This window comes from Eretmochelys imbricata, chromosome 26 (assembly GCF_965152235.1).
Source record: "Eretmochelys imbricata isolate rEreImb1 chromosome 26, rEreImb1.hap1, whole genome shotgun sequence".
NCBI lineage: Eukaryota > Metazoa > Chordata > Testudines > Cheloniidae > Eretmochelys > Eretmochelys imbricata.
Window position 1 is genome coordinate 16,225,376 of NC_135597.1, and position 16,661 is coordinate 16,242,036.

The following is a 16,661-nucleotide window of genomic DNA, read 5'->3' on the forward strand; positions in this document are numbered from 1 at the left end:
GACCTCCCCGATCGCCATGAGTTTTCAAAGATCATGGCCAATGGCTCTGCAATCGCATCCGCCAATTCCTTTAGCACTCTCGGATGCAACGCATCCGGCCCCATGGACTTGTGCTCTTGCAGCTTTTCTAAATAGTCCCTAACCACTTCTTTCTCCACAGAGGGCTGGTCACCTCCTTCCCATGCTGTGCTTCCCAGTGCAGTAGTCTGGGAGCTGACCTTGTTCATGAAGACAGAGGCGAAAAAAGCATTGAGAACATCAACGTGGGATGTCCGGGAAAGGTGAATGACAATCATATCTTCAGGAACTCTGGTCTGTTTGAACAGCTGCAGGAAGGAACTTACTTCCCAGACCAGAAATTACCATTGAGGATATTGAAATCTTATAGTTATTTTTGGGGACCCAGCCTACCCCTTAATGCCGTGGCTCATGAAGCCATACACAGGCACCCTGGACAGTAGTCAGGAGCTGTTCAACTATAGGCTGAGCAAGTGCAGAATGGTGGTAGAATGTGCATTTGGATGTTTAAAAGCTTGCTGGCGCAGTTTACTGACTAGGTTAGACCTTAGCGAAACCAGTATTTCCATTGTTATTGCTGCTTGCTGTGTGCTCCACAATATCTGTGAGACTAAGGGGGAGACAAATATTTTATGGTGGGGTGGAAGGTTGAGGCAAATCACCTGGCGGCCGATTACGCACAGCCAGACACCAGGGCTGTTAGAAGAGCACAGGAGGGCGCGCTGCATATCAGAGAAGCTTTGAAAACCAGTTTCATGACTGGCCAGGCTACCGTGTGACAGTTCTGTTTTTCTCCTTGATGAAAACCCGCCCCCTTGATTGACTCTACTTCCCTGTAAGCCAACTGACCTCCCTTCTTCGATCAGTGCTTTCAGAAGCAATAAAATCATTGTTTCAAAATCATGCATTCTTTATTAATTTATCATACAAATAGGGGGAAAACTCGCAAGGTAGCCCAGGATCGGTGGGTGAGGAGGGAAGCACCGGGTAGGGTGGTGGATGAGGGGAAGAGGGAAGGACAGGGCCACACTACAGTTCAAAACTTACTGAATGCCAGCCTTCTGTTGCTTGGGCAATCTTCTGGGGTGGAGTGTGAGGAGGATATGGAACTTGGGGAGGAGGGCAGGAGGTTATACAGGGGCTGCAGCGGCAGCCTGTGCTCCTGCTGCCTTTCCTGCAGCTCTACCAGACGCCTGAGCATGTCAGTTTGCTCCCCCATTAGCCTCAGCATTGCATCCTGCGTCCTCTCAGTGTGCTCCTCCCTCCTCTCATCACGTTCATTTAACGCTATCCTGGACTCTCCATTGTTTGCCTCCACGCATTCTGCTGAGCTCTTTCAGTGCGGGAGGACTGCATGAGCTCTGAGAATGTCATCACAAATGCGTTTTTTTTTCACCTTCTAATCTGCACTAGCCTCTGGGACGGAGATGATAGGGGAAGCATAGAAACATTTGCAGCACAGGAGGAAAAAAAGGGAGAGTAGTATTTAAAAAGATACATTTTAGAGAACAAAGGGAAGACTATTTCACACTAAATCAAGTGATTCACGTTACATAGCACATGTGCTTTTGGTAAAAGGTCGCATTTTGCCTCTTATATTGAGTGCCTGCCGGTTTGAATCATAGAATATCAGGGTTGGAAGGGACCTCAGGAGGTCATCTAGTCCAACCCCCTGCTCAAAGTAGGACCAAACCCAACTAAATGCTTAGTGTGAGACATCACACACGCTCGGCTGGGCAAAAGAATTCGGCTTGCAGACAGCCTTGGTAAGGCAAAGGGTTTCAGCTTCTTCAGCCTTCATAACGTGTGGGAACAGTTTCAAACAGCAGTGCCCTGCTTTCCCATACCAAGCAAAGCCTGTTGGGTTGGCCATTTAAAAGGAGGGGCTGCAGTTTTAGGCTGAATGTGCAGCACAATCCAAACCCCCCGACCCCAATTCTCTGGGATGATCGCTTCACCACCACCCCATGTGCGCGCACACACACACTGCGTAGCTAGTATCATGGAAGATCCCTGTCAGCCAAACGCGAACAGCTCAGCATGAACGGGCCTCCCCCCACCGCGTGGCTAACAGCGGGGATGATTTACTTTCAGCCAAAGGCAAACAGCCCAGCAGGAACGGGCACTTCTGAATGTCCCCTTAAACAAATTTCCTGTATTTCAACTAGGTGACCATGAATGATATCACTCTCCTGAGGCTAACACAGAGAGATAAAGAACAGATGTTGCTTGAATGCCACCAAAGCCCGGGCCCATTCGCTGCAATGCTTTGTTCTGCAATGATTCCAGACTACTTGCTCGTGTCTTGGCGTGGTAAAGTGTCCTACTATGGAGGATGGAATAAGGCTGCCCTCCCCAGAAACCTTCTGCAAAGGCTTCTAGAGTACCTCCAGGAGAGCTTCTTGGAGATGTCCCTGGAGGATTTCCACTCCATCCCCAGAGACGTTAACAGACTTTTCCAGTAGCTATACTGGTCGCGAATGCATCCCAAGTCTTCGGAGCAAATTAATCATTAAACACGCTTGCTTTTAAACCCCTGTTTTATATTTGCAAAGGTACACTCACCAGAGGTGCCTTCTCCGGCTTCATGGTCCGGGAGCCAGTGTTGGGAGGGTATTGGCTCCAGGGTGATGAACAGTTCCTGGCTGCTGGGGAGAGGGGATTCTCCGCTTCCCTGCTGTGTGCTATCCTCAACCTCCTCCTCATCATCATCTTCCTCATCCACAAAATCCTCATCCCTGTTGCTTGAGATTCCCCCCTCGCAGGTGTCCACGGACAGTGGTGGGGTAGCGGTAGGGCCCCCCCCCCCCCCTAGAATTGCATGCAGCTCATCATGGAAGCCGCATGTCTGGGGCTCTGGCCCGGAGCGACCGTTTGCATCCTTTGTTTTTTGGTAGGTTTGCCTCAGCTCCTTAACTTTCACACAGCACTGCTGTGTATTTCTGTTGTAGCCTCTGTCCATCATGCCCTTGGAGATTTTGGCAAATATATTGGCATTTCGTCTTTTGGAACGCAGTTCTGCCTGCACGGATTCTTCTCCCCATACAGCGATCAGATCCAGTACCTCCCATTTGGTCCATGCTGGAGCTCTTTTGCGATTCTGGGACTCCATGGTCACCTGTGCTGATCAGCTCACCATGCTGGCCAAACAGGAAATTAAATTCAAAAGTTCCTGGGGCCTTTCCTGTCTACCTCGCCAGTGTATCTGAGTTGAGAGTGCAGTCCAGAGCAGTCACAATGGAGCACTCTGGGATAGCTCCCAGAGGCCAGTACCATCGAATTACATCCACACTACCCCAAATTTGACCAGCGAGGTTGATTTTAGCGCTAAACCCCTCACCGCGGAGGAGTACAGAAATCAATTTTAAGAGCCCTTTAAGTCAACAAAACAGGCTTGGTCATGTGGACGGGTAGGGTTAAATCGACCTAACGCTGCTAAATTCGACCTAAACTCATAGTGTAGACCAGGGCTTAGTTGGCAGCGTTTTCCATCAACCAGAGCATCAATATAAGGTTTGATATGCTGAGACGAAACCAATCTCAGTGTTGCTTTCAAATGTTCATCGGTGAGCCGTGACTTTAGAATCATAGAATATCAGGGTTGGAAGGGACCTCAGGAGGTCATCTAATCCAACCCCCTGCTCAAAGCAGGACCAATCCCCAACTAAATCATCCCAGCCAGGGCTTTGTCAAGCCTGACCTTGAAAACCTCTAAGGAAGGAGATTCCACCACCTCCCTAGGTAACCCATTCCAGTGCTTCACCACTCTCCTAGTGAAAAAGTTTTTCCTAATATCTAAGCTAAACCTCCCCCACTGCAACTTCAGACCATTACTCCTTGTTCTGTCATCAGCTACCACTGAGAACAGTCTAGATCCATCCTCTTTGGAACCCCCTTTCAGGTAGTTGAAAGCAGCTATAAAAACCCCCCTCATTCTTCTCTTCCGCAGACTAAACAATCCCAGTTCCCTCAGCCTCTCCTCATAAGTCATGTGTTCCAGTCCTCTAATCATTTTTGTTGCCCTCTGCTGGACATTTTCCAATTTTTCCACATCCTTCTTGTAGTGTGGGGCCCAAAACTGGACACAGTACTCCAGATGAGGCCTCACCAATGTCGAATAGAGGGGAACGATCACGTCCCTTGATCTGCTTGCTATGCCCCTACTTATACTTCCCAAAATGCCATTGGCCTTCTTGGCAACAAGGGCATACTGTTGACTCATATCCAGCTTTTCGTCCACTGTAACCCCTAGGTTACTGAAACTCCAGGTGTGATTTGGCCTTCCTGATTTCACTCCTGCATCCCCAAGCAATATTTTTATACTCTTCCCTGGTCATTTGTCCAAACACAAAAAAGAGGCTTACAAGGAGTGGAAGATTGGACAAATGACCAGGGATGAGTATATAAATATTGCTCGGGCATGTAGGAATGAAATCAGGAAGGCTAAATCACATCTGGAGTTGCAACTAGCGAGGGATGTTAAGAGTAACAAAAAGGGTTTCTTCAGGTATGTTGGCAACAAGAAGAAAGCCAAGGAGAGTGTGGGCCCCTTACTGAATAAGGGAGGCAACCTAGTGACAGAGGATGTGGAAAAAGCTAATGTACTCAATGCTTTTTTGCCTCTGTCTTCATGAACAAGGTCAGCTCCCAGACTACTGCACTGGGCAGCACAGCATGGGGAGGAGAGGCCAGCCCCCTGTGAAAGAAGAAGTGGTTTGGGACTATTTAGAAAAACTGGACGTGCACAAGTCATAGAATCATAGAATATCAGGGTTGGAAGGGACCCCTGAAGGTCATCTAGTCCAACCCCCTGCTCGAAGCAGGACCAATTCCCAGTTAAATCATCCCAGCCAGGGCTTGGTCAAGCCTGACCTTAAAAACCTCTAAGGAAGGAGATTCAGCCACCTCCCTAGGTAACGCATTCCAGTGTTTCACCACCCTCCTAGTGAAAAAGTTTTTCCTAATATCCAACCTAAACCTCCCCCACTGCAACTTGAGACCATTACTCCTCGTTCTGTCATCTGCTACCATTGAGAACAGTCTAGAGCCATCCTCTTTGGAACCCCCTTTCAGGTAGTTGAAAGCAGCTATCAAATCCCCCCTTATTCTTCTCTTCTGCAGGCTAAACAATCCCAGTTCCCTCAGCCTCTCCTCATAAGTCATGTGTTCTAGACCCCTAAGTCCATGGGGCCGGATGCGTTGCATCCGAGAGTGCTAAAGGAATTGACGGATGTGATTGCAGAGCCATTGGCCATTATCTTTGAAAACTCATGGCGATCAGGGAAAGTCCCGGAAGACTGGAAAAAGGCTAATGTAGTGCCAATCTTTAAAAAAGGGAAGAAGGAGGATCCTGGGAACTACAGGCCAGTCAGCCTCACCTCAGTCCCCGGAAAAATCATGGAGCAAGTCCTCAAGGAATCAATTCTGAAGCACTTAGAGGAGAGGAAAGTGATCAGGAACAGTCAGCATGGATTCACCAAGGGCAAGTCATGCCTGACTAATCTAATTGCCTTCTATGATGAGATAACTGTCTCTGTGGATGAGGGGAAAGCAGTGGACCTGTTGTTCCTCGACTTTAGCAAAGCATTTGACACTGTCTCCCACAGTATTCTTGACAGCAAGTTGAAGTATGGGCTGGATGAATGGACTATAAGGTGGATAGAAAGCTGGCTAGATTGTTGGGCTCAAAGGGTAGTGATCAATGGCTCCATGTCTAGCTGGCAGTCAGTATCAAGCAGAGTGCCCCAAGGGTCGGTCCTCGGGCAGGTTTTGTTCTATATCTTCATAAATGATCTGGAGGATGGTGTGGATTACACCCTCAGCAAGTTTGCAGATGATACTAAACTGGGAGGAGAGGTAGATACGCTGGAGGGTAGGGATAGGATACAGAGGGACCTAGACAAATTGGAGGATTGGGCCAAAAGAAATCTGATGAGGTTCAACAATGGCAAGTGCAGAGTCCTGCACTTAGGACGGAAGAACCCCATGCACTGCTACAGACTAGGGACCGAATGGCTCAGCAGCAGTTCTGCAGAGAAGGACCTAGGGGTGACAGTGGACGAGAAGCTGGATATGAGTCAACAGTGTGCCCTTGTTGCCAAGAAGGCCAGTGGCATTTTGGGGTGTATAAGTAGGGGCATTGCCAGCAGATCGAGGGATGTGATTGTTCCCCTCTATTCGACATTGGTGAGGCCTCATCTGGAGTACTGTGTCCAGTTTTGGGCCCCACACTACAACAAGGATGTGGAGAAATTGGAGAGAGTCCAACGAAGGGCAACAAAAATGATTAGGGGTCTGGAACACATGACTTATGAGGAGAGGCTGAGGGAACTGGGATTGTTTAGTCTACGGAAGAGAAGAATGAGGGATTTGATAGCTGCTTTTAACTACCTGAAAGGTGGATCCAAAGAGGATGGATCTAGACTATTCCCAGTGATAGCAGATGACAGGACAAGGAGTAATGGTCTCAAGTTGAAGTGGGGGAGATTTAGGTTGGATATTAGGAAAAACTTTTTCACTAGGAGGGTGGTGAAACACTGGAATGCGTTACCTAGTGGGGTGGTGGAATCCCCTTCCTTAGAAGTTTTCAAGGTCAGGCTTGACAAAGCCCTGGCTGGGATGATTTAGTTGGGATTGGTCCTGCTCTGGGCAGGGGGTTGGACTAGATGACCTCCAGAGGTCCCTTCCAACTCTGATATTCTATGATTCTATCTTCCACTTCTTGTAAGCTGCTTTTTTGTGTTCAAGATCAGCAAGGATTTCACTGTTAAGCCAAGCTGGTCGCCTGCCATATTTACTATTCTTTCTACACATCGGGATGGTTTGTCCCTGTAATCTCAATAAAGATTCTTTAAAATACAGCCAGCTCTCCTGGACTCCTTTCCCCCTCATGTTATTCTTCCAGGGGATCCTGCCCATCAGTTCCCTGAGGGAGTCTAAGTCTGCTTTTCTGAAGTCCAGGGTCCGTATTCTGCTGCTCTCCTTTCTTCCCTGTGTCAGGATCCTGAACTCAACCATCTCATGATCACTGCCTCCCAGTTCCCATCCACTTTAGCTTCCCGTACTAATTCTTCCTGGTTTGTGAGCAGCAGGTCAAGAAGAGCTCTGCCCCTAGTTGGTTCCTCCAGCACTTGCACCAGGAAATTGTCCCCTACCCTTTCCAAAAACTTCTTGGATTGTCTGTGCACCTTCTTCTCTTCTGCAGACTAAACAATCCCAGTTCCCTCAGCTTTAACACAGATTTGTTAATCTTCATGGAAGAGAAAAACTGTTCACATATATATGTACTTCCAAACATTGCCATTATCCTTGCAGAAGCAGAGAATAACATGAAATCTTTCTTGTGAAAGAAACCTGTAGGATTCTGCTTCAAAATGGTATCACACTGAAGCTCCACTCACTCCATCTGCATTTCCTCTGCAATATTGTCAATTTCCACAGCAAATGGTGTGGAAAAAAGTTTAAAATGTGGTTCAAGTGCCTTGAAATCTTTAAACCGCACATCAAACTGCTTGTGTAACTTAGAAATGATATCTGCATATTCTTTCAAGGATTTTGGTTCAACTTTTCCTTAGGAATTCAGAGTCGAGAAATGGACCAAATTGCCAGCAGTCAGCTGTTTCCCCCACAAAGTAAGCTTGACTTTGACTGACTTAACACTGTCATACATGTGTGTTATATCACCTGTTTTCTACCCTGAAGCTTCAAGTTCAGTGCATTCAGGTGATCAGTTACATCTGTTAGAAAAGCAAGGTTGCAGATAAAAGTGGAATCAGCAAGCTGTGGAGCCTCCTTGTTTTTCATTTTCATGAACGAATCAATCTCCTCTAAGTGGAAAAAAACACTTCAAAACATTTCCATGACTCAGCCATCTAACTTGAGTGTGATACAGAAGTTCCCCATATTTGCTGTCCATACTTGCTAGAAAAGAAGTGAACTGTCTGTGATTCAGCCCTCGTGCATGTATAAAATTAACAGTATTAACAACTACGTCCATAACTTCCTTCATTTGTAGACTTTTATTACACAGGGCTTCTTGGTGCAAAATGCAATGTGTATTGGTGAAGCTAATTCCTGGTATATTGAGGCTGTTCAGGTTGGTCTTCAATCATCCAACCACACCAACGTTTTCAGAGCACGCTGATGGCGCACCGTCCGTAGCCCAAGATACGAGTTTGTTCCATGGCAGCGCAGCTTTTTCAATGCACTCTTCCAGTCCTTGAACTATGTCACGTCCCGTTGTGGGACCCTTCAGTGGCATTAAGTCTAGCAATTCTTCAGTTATATTCAAATTGCAGTCCACACCTCTAATGAACACTGCACTCTGTGCGGTATCTGATACATCTGTACTCTCATCAAGAGCAATTGAAAATGCTTTAAAGTCTTTTGCCATTTGAATCAATTGTTTTTGCACATTATCTGCTAAATCCGTTATCCTGCAGGAAGCTGCATTGGCAGACAGCTTATGCCTTCAAAAACTTTCTTCCTATCAGGACATAAAATTTCGCTGGCCTTCATGAGACATTCTTTTACGAATAGGCCTTCTGTAAAGAGTCGCAATGATTTAGCTATCATTTTGCTTATCACAAAACTTGATCTTACTGAATCTTCACTAGACTTGTTAATCTCCAAAAAGAAATGTCTTTGCTTGACAAATGCTGCTTTAAGTTGCCGAACTTTTTCCGCTCGGATTTTTCCAGTGAATGCATCATATTTTTCACAGTGCATCGGGTCGAAGTGCCGATGCACGTTTTACTCCTTGGGAACAGCAATCGTTTGCTGACAAAAAAGGCATCGAATTTGATCTTTTACCTCTGTGAAAAAAATAAAAATATAAATATAAATTCTCCCATTTGTCTTGGAAAACTCTCTTTTCTTCCATGAGTGTTCTTTTTTTCAACTAAGTCATTTCCGAGCAGTTTTAATAAAATACATACACGCAGTAATGCACCTCACTCAAAGGACAAAACACACACTTAGTTTTAGAATTACTTCTGTTAAAGCCCGCACTCTGGCCCTGCCCCCACTCCACCCCTTCCCCAAAGTCCACACCCCAACTCAGCCCCCTCCCCGTCCCTATTCCAAACCCTTCCCCAAATCCCTGCCCTGCCTCTTCTCCCTCTCCTCCCTTTAGTGGCCTTGGAAGCTTTCTCCAGTATCTTAACCTCCTCCTAGGAAAGGTGTTATCCTTGTTCTGTAATACTTACCTCTGGTTGGAGCTCTGTTATCCAGCAGGTGGGGTAAACTGTTGTAAAAAATCTCGTCATCAATCATGACAGCTCCTTGGTCAAATCCTGACATGGAGGCAGTGTGGCCTTGTGGTTAGAGCGGGGATGAGTAGGTAGTTGGAAGCTTGCAAATTTACTCCCAGCTCTGCCAACAACTCGCTTAAAATCTGTCTGTTTTCTTTCTGCAAAGTGGAGGGAACTCTCCTTTCCCCCACTCTGTGTGAAGCATTTTGAGATATTGAGTGATGGGCACTTTCTGATTGCCAAGCAAAACTGTTTTCTAGACCTTTCTGTATCTGCCTTCTGCTGTTTTCCATGATGGCCCCAAATTGCTCTGTTTCCAGATCGGATTCACTACAGACCCTCGTATGGCCCGTTCCTCTCCGTACCCAACCGACGTTGCCCGGGTGGTGAATGCACCTATTTTCCATGTCAATGCGGATGACCCAGAGGCAGTGGTGTATGTGTGCAATGTAGCAGCAGAATGGAGAAGCACTTTCCACAAGGATGTGGTGGTTGACTTGGTAAATGATTGAGAACCAGTTGGGGCTTTGCTAAAATCCTGGCTTTGTTTAGTGAACTTCTGGGGAAATGACAAAATGCTCTTCAGATGGACCATTGGAGGCGTCTTGGACTGTTTGTACAGCACCTAGCACAATGGGTTCGTGGGCCATGACTGGGGCTCAGAGGTGCTACTGTAATCCAAATACATCTCTACCCTGATATAACATGACCCGATATAACACAGGTTCGCATACAACACAGTAAAGCAGGCCTCCACGCCCCCCACAATGGTCTGGGGGGCAGGAGCTGTGGGGGGCATTTTTGGGGGTCCCGCAGGCCCAGAGTGGCCTGGGTGATTAGTGGGGGGCTGGGAGCAGCCCGCTCCGCTTCCCTCGCCCCGGCCCCCGCACTCACTAGCGGTGGGAAGCGGAACGCCACAGCTGGGAGCTGGCGGAGTGGAGTGGGCTGGGGCCACGTTGCTCCGCTGCCGGTGAGTGCCTGTCAGGGGGCAGGGGTGTGGATAGGGGGCGGGGCAGACAAGGAGCAGGGGGTTTGGGTAGGGGGTGGAGTCCTGGGGGTGATTAGGGATGGGGGTCTCTGGAGGGGGTGGTCAGGGGACAAAGAGCAGGGGAGCCAAAGCAAGTTCAATATAACGCGGTTTCACATATAACGCGTTAAGATTTTTTGGCTCCCATAGACTGCGTTCTATCGGGGTAGAGGTGTAATAAAGAATGACCATCTTGTGCTTCTTTGCACCTTAACCCTTTGTTCTCTGGTTCTGGTAGTTGTGGTGGAGAGGCATCTAAAGAAATATTTAAGCGAAAACAAGGCACTGAAAATGTAGCTGTGTTGTGCTTGAAGAAAAGTAGATGCTAATTTTCCTGTAACAGCTCAAATAGCTGTAGTTTTTCTTTTAAACTGGGGTGAAACCATTCCATTAAGTCATTAGTTACTCTAGTTTTACACCAGTGTCGCTCCATTGACTTCTGTGGAACCTATTCCTGATTTACACTAGTCTAAATGAGATCAAAATCAGGCCCTCTGCCTTCAGGCTGTACATGATTTCCTTCATCATGGGTACATCCCACATACAGATCAATGTAAATGCGACTGCTTTTTTGGCTTCTGAAATAGGAATTGAAGACTGGCTATTTTTATGGCTTTCTTTCCTCGTGCACTAGGTGTGTTACAGGCGGAATGGTCATAACGAGATGGACGAACCCATGTTCACCCAGCCGTTGATGTACAAGCAGATCCGGAAGCAGAAACCTGTGCTGCAAAAATACGCCGAGATGTTAATTTCAGAGGGGGTGGTAAATCAGCCGGAGTATGAGGTATTGTCCCCCAGTGCTTTAGAAGAAAGATGCAGTCCGTGATCAGTCACAACCCCTTAAATCTAGCTGGCAAATAAGAATGCTGAATGGGGGGAAATGCAAATGTAATATAATGCAAGAAATATGTGAAGGTTACCAGTGTACCAAGCATAGTTGCATAACATGACTGCACCCCTCCCTGCTGACTTGGCAGTGTAGTGTAGTGTAGCATTGCCTTGCCCTGAGGGGTCTGGGTTGAGGAGTACTGAAGGGGTGCCTAAAGATCTGCTGATGTGTTTGTAAGGAAGGAGCTCAGAGTTAGGCATCCAAGGGTCCTCAATACTTGTTGCTAGCATTCCTAGCAAGGTTCCCCTGACTAAAGAAGCTAACGCTGTTTCTGAGAGCAGCACAAGACCATCCATGCTGTTGATTAGAACCTGCTCTTGGGCAGAAAATCCCTCTCTGCACTGGTCCTGGAAACACACGGACTCCATTTAAACCCAGTTGTAGCTGGTACAGTTATAGACCCAGTGTGAATAAGGCCTGTGGTCCAATCTACGCTTTATATGCTACCATTTGGGTTACCCACTTACAATACAGTAATTGTACCAGCATCGTTCCACCTTCAGTGTATTTGGGGCACAGCAGTAATTATCTGTGTTTTTGAGCCATGCTGCAGTCTTGGGGTGAAACCCTGGCCCCATTGACATCCATGGCAAAACTCCCTTGGATTTTAATGGGGCCAGGGTTTCACCCTTGGATTTTAGCAGGGTTGTAGACATAGTTCAGGAACACAGGTGACTCGTGCACTATAAGCCTTGCCTGCACTATAAGATCAGACAGTATTGTACCTGTGCTCCTGACATAGTTGCTTGCATTGTGTCAATGGGACCTAACTGAAAAGTGCTTTATTCTGCCTCTTGAGCATTTAGACCCATTGACTGGCTGCGGCATTTCCTAATGTCAGGGATATATGGGATGCCTCACTGGAACTGGATTTTGTATTTCATGTAGCTTTGGCATCAGTGAAGGACATAAGCTCTTAACTGGCACACAGCCAGCAGTAGGCAGTGCCCTGGCAGTGCTGACCTCTCGTCCCTAATGTCGTATGGTCAGGCACAAGCACAGCAGCGTGCAGCAGCCATGAATGTGATGCGAGGCACATTTGTGGTCCAGGTCCTAACTGATGAGTGGGGGATAGGGTTTAAAGTGTCTGAAGAGGAGGTGGATGTGAAAATGCCCCCTCTGGGATCCACGTAGACTTTGTGCTGAAATGGAGAGGGAGCAGCAACGAGAGGCATGGCCTTTAACCACAGCACTCTTACTTGGCTACTTCTCAGTAATGATATTCTGCCCTATTGCTCTCAGGAGGAAATTTCCAAGTATGATAGGATCTGTGAAGAGGCCCATGCCAGATCCAAGGATGAAAAAATCCTGCACATCAAGCACTGGCTGGATTCCCCCTGGCCTGGTAAGTAACTAGTGGCTTCCCTGACAAATGGCCACAGTTCAGGAACTACTTCTGCCTCCAATGGATTAGACCTTTGACTTCTGGCACAGATAGGAGCTGTATGTCTCCAAGGACGTGTAATGAAGAGAGTGGGAAATATACCAGTCGAGCCTGGTGAACAAAATGCATCCCTTGGGAAAGCATGGGGGACTGTATCACTGTATGGGCTCTGTCTGTCTGTACTGACAGAGGTGGAACAGCTCAGGGTTTGCTCTGCATCCCAAATTCCCTTCCACATCAGAGAGTACAGAAGGTTCTGTAACATAGTCATCAAATACTCTAACTACAGAGCCAGCCTGGCGTTCACCAGGTCACGGATGATCTCTCCTCCTTCCCCAGGTTTCTTCACTCTTGAGGGCCAGCCCCGGAGCATGACCTGTCCCTCTACTGGTCTGAATGAAGAAGACTTGGCCCATATAGGCAAGGTGGCCAGCTCAGTGCCTGTTGAGGATTTCACAATTCATGGAGGTACAGACGTGCTGGAGTAGATGCCCCTGGCACCCCAGTCTCGGCGGTGGTTATTCTGTGTAGAGCTGGATGCTTTACAGAGTAGAGGAGATGGTTAATACTGTGGGTTTTTTACCCACAAAAGCTTATGCCCAAATAAATCTGTTAATCTTTAAGGTGCCACTGGACTCCTCATTTTTTTGTGGATACAGACTAACACGGCTACCCCGTGATATGTGAGTGAGAGTTGTTCCACCACGATCTACAGGGAGTTGTGGTCTCTGGTGCTGTAGACTGAAGCCGTAGGCCAGCCTGGGGAGTGGGAGAGAGAAGGTCTGCTAGAATGGTTAACTATTGGAACAAACTACTAAGGGGAATGGTGGGTTCTCCCTCTCTTGGTGCCTTCAGATGGACTGGCTGCTTTTCTGGAGATGCTTTAGTCATACACAAGTTGTTGGGCCAGCAAAGGGGTAACTGGATGAAATTCCTTGGCCTGTGTGCTGTACAGGACTAGATGATCTAATGTCCCTTCTGATCTTCCACTCTGAGTAAACAGGGACTTCCATATGGTGGTTCAGACCCAAAGTATGATGATTGGGATGTGGGTGACCACCTGAGTGCTAATGAGACTTCTGAGGGTGCTTATCTGGCCCCCATTACTAGTATCTGAGATGTTTCCCATCTTCAATGTGTTTATCCTCATACCTCTGTGGGGCAAGCAGGGCTGGTATCGCCATTGTGCAGAGGGGAAACTGAGACCCAGAGAGGCTAAGGGACTAGCTCAGGTCACATGGGCAGCCTGAGGCAGAGCAGGGACTCGAACCCAGATATCCCATGTCCTAGGTTAGTGCCCTAACCACTGGACCATCCTTCCTCTCAAAAGAAAAAAAGCCTCCTTATGGCAATGCCCAAAGGCCCCAGCTGGTATTTACAGAAATTCATAGAATATCAGGGTTGGAAGGGACCTCAGGAGGTCATCTAGTCCAACCCCCTGCTCAAAGCAGGACCAATCCCCAACTAAATCATCCCAGCCAGGGCTGTGTCAAGCCTGACCTTAAAACCTCAAAGGAAGGAGATTCCACCACCTCCCTAGGTAACCCATTCCAGCACTTCACAACCCTCCTAGTGAAAAAGTTTTTCCTAATATCCAACCTAAACCTCCCCCACTGCAACTTGAGACCAGTACTCCTTGTTCTGTCATCTGGTACCACTGAGAACAGTCTAGATTCATCCTCTCTGCAACCCTCTTTCAGGTAGTTGAAAGCAACTATCAAATCCCCCCTCATTCTTCTCTTCTGCAGACTAAATAATCCCAGTTCCCTCAGCCTCTCCTCATAAGTCATGTGCTCCAGCTACCTAATCATTTTTGTTGCCCTCCGCTGGACGTTTTCCAATTTTTCCACATCCTTCTTGTAGTGTGGGGCCCAAAACTGGACACAGTACTCCAGATGAGGCCTCACCAATGCCGAATAGATTGCCAGACTGGCTCCTTGAATCTTGCTAAGTTCTTGACCTTTAGAGCTTCTTGTGAGTTCCACAGTCGGGGGACATGAATCTAGGCCCCTCATCCTCATTATAAACACATTAACCATACCTGTCGCCCTCGGAGTGGCTAATCTTTCCTCTGCTGTGCCAGCCTACCCAGTTTGTTTGTAGTACCTTCTGGCCGTGGGCCTGGCAATGCCCATGCTTTTGACCCAGCACTCAGAAATTGTTCTCTCCACTACCACTTGGACTCCTCTGAGATTAGAGTTCAGGTCTCCTCTCCCGGCGGGTGATGTCTGGCAGTGAGTGCTCCTAATGCTGGTGAAGTTGGCTCAGTGAAAACCATGTTTGTAAAAGAAAACAGAGAATGACCAGGAACTCCAGTTGTTTTTCAGAGCTGGTCTCCTCTGCTCTTCACCTATATGTGCTTTACCCTGTGCTAAGCTGGAATAGTCCACCTCCCTTTTGTCCCGTTATGTCCAGAGCGTCTGCATGTCAGGGAATCCAGATTGCCGATGGATGGGTTGATAGCGTGAGCCGTGTTGCCCCAGCCTCAGGCTGCTTGCATAGTATGTTGCTGCAGTTCCTCTCCAGCGGGCTGCAAACTGTTTTTTATCTCTGCAGGTTTGAGCCGGATTCTGAAAACCCGCTGGGAATTGGTTAAGAACAGGACAGTAGACTGGGCATTAGCAGAGTACATGGCATTTGGCTCCCTCCTCAAAGAGGGAATCCACATCCGACTGAGTGGCCAGGATGTTGAGAGGGGGACATTCAGGTAAAGCCGGGGGTTTCCCCCAGTAAAAGATGATCCCAGCCCTCCTCAAGGGGCTGCTGAGTGGGGAATAAAAGAGGCCAGTCTTAAATTGCCTGCCAGGCTGGAGCTCTGCTGAAAGGCAAGGGAGGAGCCCAAATTGTGGGTGGAGGGGTCCCTTTCACAGCACTAATGGTGTTAGTATGGGCAGCTCCTAGATATGATCGTAACCTGGCTTCATTGCATTCGACAGTTGCAAGCCAAGCCTCTCAGCAGAGCAGCGTGAACCAGGCAGCCACTTGCGTGCAGGCGCTTACTCTGACCCATTGGGTAGGATAACACTTAAGTAACATTACTGCTGGACGTTGTCTCCTCCCACAGCCATCGTCACCATGTCCTGCATGACCAGAATGTAGACAAGAGGACCTGCATCCCCATGAACCACCTCTGGCCAAACCAGGCTCCTTACACTGTCTGCAACAGCTCCCTGTCAGAGTATGGAGTCCTAGGTCAGTGTCGCTGGGGGTTCTTCGCCTGGCTCATGACAGCCACAGGGCTAGTTAGTGCTGGGCTGTCTGTGCCAGGTGCTGGTGGATATGGCCTCTTCACTCTTCTTCTCTCTTCTCTGCAGGTTTCGAGCTGGGCTTTGCTATGGCCAGTCCCAATGCCTTAGTGCTGTGGGAGGCCCAGTTCGGTGACTTCCACAACACTGCTCAATGCATCATTGACCAGTTCATCTGCCCCGGCCAGGCCAAGTGGGTGAGACAGAATGGCATCGTGCTGCTGCTGCCCCATGGCATGGAGGGCATGGTAAGGATGCACTCACTTCCTATCTTTCTGGGCAGTACTGACAGCTCAATGCCACAGTTCTCATAGCACCCCAGGAAGCTTCCTCAGGCCAGACACTGCATAGACCAGGTCTCTGTGCGACCAGTCACCTGGGAGCATTGGGGTAGTCCTGCAATCTGGAGATTGCCCACCTCTTTAGCTGTATTACCTGGCCTGCACCAGCCCATGTCACTGCATTCCGTACAGCTGTGTGTTAACAGCTTGCAGAGGGGCCTGGACTCCAAGTGGCTGGGAGCAGTGCCAGCCGCTCTGCAGGTGAGAGTATCTGGCTGAATGGAAGAGGATTGGGAGCAACAGGGCTCGGCCTAGGGGCTTGTTGGGGCTGTGGGAGTGGAGTCTAGAGTTCAGTACTAAGGGACGGCTGCAGCTGTTCGACCTACTTCTTAGTAAAAATCAAAACTTCTGCACTTTTAAACCAGAGTGAAATCCTGTTGGGCAGTACATACCAAGGTCCTCCTCAAACAGTGACTAGCATCAGCCAGCCTCTCTACGAGGCATGGAGAGCTCTCTTAAAGATGGAAACTTGCATGTGTGGTTCGCTTCACCTCTTGTTGGTT

The 16,661-nt window shown here is 48.2% G+C and overlaps 1 protein-coding gene across 5 annotated transcripts in view; it reads left to right on the top strand.

The window, feature by feature from the left end:
* Positions 1-16,661, top strand: part of OGDH (oxoglutarate dehydrogenase) — a 138,425-nt gene that overhangs the window by 110,752 nt on the left and 11,012 nt on the right. For all 5 annotated transcript variants that reach the window (XM_077805594.1, XM_077805597.1, XM_077805593.1 and 2 more), the window contains 7 exons: positions 9,590-9,769; positions 10,931-11,083; positions 12,431-12,533; positions 12,912-13,040; positions 15,129-15,279; positions 15,637-15,764; positions 15,887-16,065. In XM_077805594.1, coding sequence (XP_077661720.1) covers positions 9,590-9,769; positions 10,931-11,083; positions 12,431-12,533; positions 12,912-13,040; positions 15,129-15,279; positions 15,637-15,764; positions 15,887-16,065 — 1,023 coding nt within the window. The remainder of the gene's footprint in view (positions 1-9,589; positions 9,770-10,930; positions 11,084-12,430; positions 12,534-12,911; positions 13,041-15,128; positions 15,280-15,636; positions 15,765-15,886; positions 16,066-16,661) is intronic.